Source organism: Nicotiana attenuata, chromosome 9 (genome assembly GCF_001879085.1).
Source record: "Nicotiana attenuata strain UT chromosome 9, NIATTr2, whole genome shotgun sequence".
Lineage (NCBI taxonomy): Eukaryota > Viridiplantae > Streptophyta > Magnoliopsida > Solanales > Solanaceae > Nicotiana > Nicotiana attenuata.
This window is the reverse complement of record NC_031997.1, coordinates 35,204,296-35,209,066: the sequence shown is the minus strand read 5'-3', so window position 1 is coordinate 35,209,066 and position 4,771 is coordinate 35,204,296. Positions and strand designations below refer to the sequence as shown.

The window sequence follows — 4,771 nt, the reverse complement described above, 5'->3', positions numbered from 1 at the left end:
AATTGGTCTTCGGGGAACAGAACAGAGAAAATAATTGTATTAAGAGGAGTAAAAATGGCCTCCATGTAATTATTGTGCAACCTAAGGTTCAACAAAATTGTATTTTGCCCATTACTAAACATTACTGCCGGGCTGTTGATAAAGGAAATGAGGATGTTTAACTTGATAAGAGACTATTATCTTTGATTTTCAAGTATCACAAACTTTTGCCAGATTAACGATGCTAAAATTGCACGACTTTGCAAAAAAGATTGGAGCTTCTTGGCATGGATTAACATGCTTTAAGAAAAGCATCAAGTGGCAGAAGGGCATTTCCGGTAGTCAACAAAAGAACATTACCTGCTTCAGGATTGGAGTAGCACATTTTTCCCGTAGTAGTTGAGCATCTGAGTACGTTATGCATGGCACAGGTTTGAGCTCTGCATACTGACAAGTAATTGAAAGTAAGTTTTCTGGACTAAATAGATTTCTACACCAGAATCATCAAGGCGACCAACTAAAGATACCGTTGATAGAACATAGACTTTGAAACACGGTTGTTCAATATTAAAAGCCTAGGACTTATAACTCCATACAAGCAAACAAGTCAAGAAAAGGAGAACTAGATAACCTTAAGAGCCATGCCGATGATAGTAAGTGGGAAACCATATGCCAACATCAATGCCGACCACTCAGAACCAGGACGGATGTTAAAATATGCTCCAAATCCATACCTAAAAAGTATAATGAAACAACAGAAGAGTCAAGGTAACCTTAATGCCAACTTCATTGTGTCTAAACTCTAAAGTGAGAAAGCATGAGAGGAATAGTGACCTTCAATAATCTCTTTTCTTTGCTATGACAATCCAAAAGAAGAGGAAAAAAAACAAAAAACCAAAAATTGGAAGGAGTGTGGGGCACTGGAGAAACTCAAATCTATATTTATACTACTTATCATATGTAATTTTGTAGCAAAGTGTTCAGAATATCAGTTTGGAGAATAAAATAGTGGAGGAGTTGGTTGAAAGATGTCGCTCCAACTTGAAGTAATATAGAAGTAGTATCATCTTTAGTTTGTATGAATTGGACTGAAATTCTTTTGCTATTTTCAGGGGGAAAAAACAACTTCTTTAACCCTCTAGAATAAAAAGTAGGCCGACTCAAATGTGACAGGGTAACAATCAAGTGATCTATGCCTCAAGCTGATTATTTAATCAATTGGACCAACTAAATACACAGTCTAATCAGTCTTTCATACATTACAGAGTTCAAAAATAGCCTTAACAGGAGGTGTGCTGGCACAAAAACATCCACCTCGTCAAAGAATCTAACGGACAGCACAAATATAAAAGCCTAGATATGTAAATACAAAAGTAGAGCTCTTGATTTAAGGAAACTGCACAAAGAGGATACTAACAATATATATACTCTTTAATCTAATTCTAAACTACTTAATAGCAGGGGCGGATTTAGGGGACGGAAGGGTGTTCGTCTGAACCCCCTTCGCCGGAAAATTACATTGTGTATATAGGGTTAAATTTGATTTTTATTGATATATATAAGATGTTGCATCCCCTTGACACAAGTCTAAAGCTTAGCTTAGTGGTCAAGAAGGTTCAAACTTTTTATTAAGGGTCCAAGTTCGGTCCTACTTCCCATACACTGCAGTTATTTTTTCTTACTTTCTTTAAGGGCCCAAGTTCGATCCTACTTCCCACACACTGCAGTTATGTTTTCTTTCCATTGCTTGAACAGTACATTACGCAGAAGGTGAGGCAAATAAAACTCCTATTGTTTGCCTTCAACTTCTTTGTCTTATTTAATTATTAAAATAGTTGTTTTTGCAATTATGTTTTGCTCATTTTTTGTTTATTATTTACTATACATGATTTTTTTTTTTTTGCCTTTTCTTCCTTATAATGCCCTTTTTACTAGTATGTTTTTTTTGTAAAAAGAATTACTTCAAAACAAACCAATGTATTAATTTTAATCCAACATAACGTTAGCATGAGTTTCGATGGTAGTTTAGTCCCTATTTAGATTTATTTTTTTTATGAACCCATTTGACATTACATTTGGATTCAACAAATTTCGATGAACTCATTCGACGAAATTTTTACTGTTCACTTCTTAATAATATTGAACCCCCTTGCTCGGGATCCTGGATCCGCCACTGCTTAATAGTTATCCTCCAAAATTGATTTTGAGACATCATCATTTCCTTTCTAATCAAATTAGAGACAACGTTATTTATTAAAAATATCAAAAGAAAGTGAAGAACGAAGCAAACTCAACAACATGAAACCAACAAGAATAACACATACTTATTAAATGTGTTTGTTATTCAAAATCATTGATTGCTAAAATTCCTACCTTCTTTTAACATTTACAATAAGAAGAAAGAGAATTTGATTCTCGTTCATTGCGATTGCCAAGTGATATGCACACATATGCAAACTATAGTTGTTAAAAGAGTTGTTATTGAATGTCAAAGGATTTGCACACAAAAACTTAGGACAGTAGAGAATGCTTGTGTTCCACAGAAGTGTCTCTTTGTCAATTTAGATAACCACGAAGCCACTATTATAAGGTATGATCAATTAAATATACTCACGAGAGAAGTGAAACACCAAGGCCAAGTCCAATAACACCAAAAGAAACCTGCAAATTGAACATCATCGATAATTTCTTCAGGACCAGTAGATTCAAGGGAAGAAGGAGACATTAACAGCCTATAAGCATATTTAGGTGGTATGTCCATTTTAGTCAAAATGGAGTTTCTCGCTAAATCAAATGATAATCCAATATTATAAGACCCAAAAAATTGAGCATACAATGATATGCAGTCTTTCTTAATGATGTCAATGGCGAAAAGAAAACAGAAGTCCAAGTTCAGATAGGCTTTAAGTCAAAAACTAGAACAAAGTTGTGCATTATAGTAAAGAGTAACACATCATGAACAATAGAAGATAATTTATATTGATGTAAAAATAAACATAACAACAGTAATGTAGGTAAAGGAATTGAAGAAACGACAATTCAACTATATGAATATCATACCAAGCTCAAAAGTCAAACTATTAAATTTCTAACACAAGAAAAGTTTTAGATTTCTAAACGGAAAATCTAGAGACTAGCTAGTTCTTTTGCACTACATTTCTAATTCCCTATCGCTACTTTTGGCATATTCCTTCTTAATGTTTTATTAATCAATATGCTCCCTCCATTTCGTATTTCCATTTTATATATGACAGAACAGAATTCAGATGTTAATGTAACTTGCAATATATCTTAGTGGTAGTGGAAGAAAACATTAACAGAATAATTGTTAATTTGATAGAGAAAACATCCTAATACAATATAAAATTTGAATAGTGAATCATTGGAAGTTGTATAGAGTAGTATTATTATCGGAACAGTAACAAACATTTGGAACTTCCCATTATAGAAAGAACATCAGATAAATTGAAATGGGCATTTGCACAAATGGCCTTTTCTGATTCCACTATTTAAATTTAGTCTCCGGTTAACTAAGCGGGCTAAATTTGTCTGAAAAGAAATATATTACAATATCAACAACTATGTTTTGATTCCAAACTAGATGGGTTCGCTATATGAATCTTCAATAATCATTCTGCTCCATTTAGGCCTTTTATGAAAGCCAGGTGCACTAAGCTCCCGCTATACGCGTGGTCCAAGGAAGGGCCGGACCATAAAGGTCTATTGTAAACAGTCTTACCCTGCATTTTTGCAAGAGGTTGCTTCAACGGCTCGAACCCGTAACCTCCTAATCACATTGCAGCTACTTTACCAGTTACGCCAAGGCTCCCCTTCGTGCCGTTATGAAAGCAATTAAAAAGAAATTAACTTCATTTAACTAACATTAATTTTTACACTATCAAAATACCTAATTAAAAGATAACTATAGGTAAACGTCCACAATTAGTAAAATTAAAAATAACAACTGGTTAAAATAGCTTAATAGCTTAAAAGGCTTTTTACAGTTTTAGCATATAAAAGTTAAATTCAAAGAAAAGAAAAGGAAGGTACCTTGGCAAGTGAAAACTCTTCATCGGGGACAATAGATTTGTCGGAGGAAGTAATAGCAGAGGAAGATGGCTGAGAGGAATCAGCAGCTCTAGTAACAACCTTAAGTCGAAGAACAGGAAGATTTTGGGGTTTTGTCAAAATTGAATCTTGATTAGTAAAATTGGTCAATTTGTGTACAAGTACTGATTTCAATGCCAAAGCTCGATTATTTTGGGCATGAATTTTTTGAGTGTAATTACAAACTACAAAACTCAAACTCTGAGAACAGAAGAGGGTTCCTCCAGCTCCCATGGCTGCTACAATTTTGGGTAGAGGATATTATTAGTTGGAGGAGAAGAAGAGGCTGTAACTGGTACTAGAGAAAAAAGCTAGCGCCAAATGTTTGTGACAAGTTTGGATGATGATGATGATGTGGCAATGTTTCTACTTCTAGTTTATTTTTCTCTTTCTTTAAAATATAGTACTATTACTTTTATAACCACACTTTAATTTTTTGTACTAGTTGTAGTAGTATTATGACCACAAAATCTATTAAAAGGCTCTTGTAATTAGGGGGTTGGCTGACGCGAGCAGGTTTAGTCTTTAATTAAGTTCTTCTCTTCTTTAGAAAAAAATGGGACTAATGAATACTTTTGCTAAGATTTGACCATGATCCAAGTCATCCGTTCTCTCTCTTTATGTATAGCTGGAGGTGACGGTTATTCATCCATATTATTCATTAAAAAATAGATTGGAACTTTTT

The 4,771-nt window shown here is 33.9% G+C and overlaps 1 protein-coding gene across 1 annotated transcript; it reads right to left on the bottom strand.

Annotated features, from left to right (window-relative positions):
• LOC109232252 lies at positions 266-4,459 on the bottom strand. The gene is made up of 4 exons (XM_019397946.1): positions 4,030-4,459; positions 2,594-2,640; positions 611-713; positions 266-426 (listed from the first exon to the last, which is right to left on the bottom strand). Exons 1-4 carry the CDS (start codon positions 4,318-4,320, stop codon positions 322-324), a joined length of 546 nt encoding a protein of 181 aa, XP_019253491.1. The 5' UTR covers positions 4,321-4,459; the 3' UTR covers positions 266-321.

Excerpts from the sequence above, each read along its gene's own strand:
- LOC109232252 (XM_019397946.1), bottom strand. The coding sequence starts at position 4,320 with ATGGGAGCTGGAGGAACCCTCTTCTGTTCTCAGAGTTTGAGTTTTGTA. Across the intron at positions 714-2,593 it reads CTTGGTGTTTCACTTCTCTC|GTATGGATTTGGAGCATATT; the intron begins GTGAGTATATTT and ends TATACTTTTTAG. Across the intron at positions 427-610 it reads TCATCGGCATGGCTCTTAAG|TATGCAGAGCTCAAACCTGT; the intron begins GTTATCTAGTTC and ends ATTACTTGTCAG.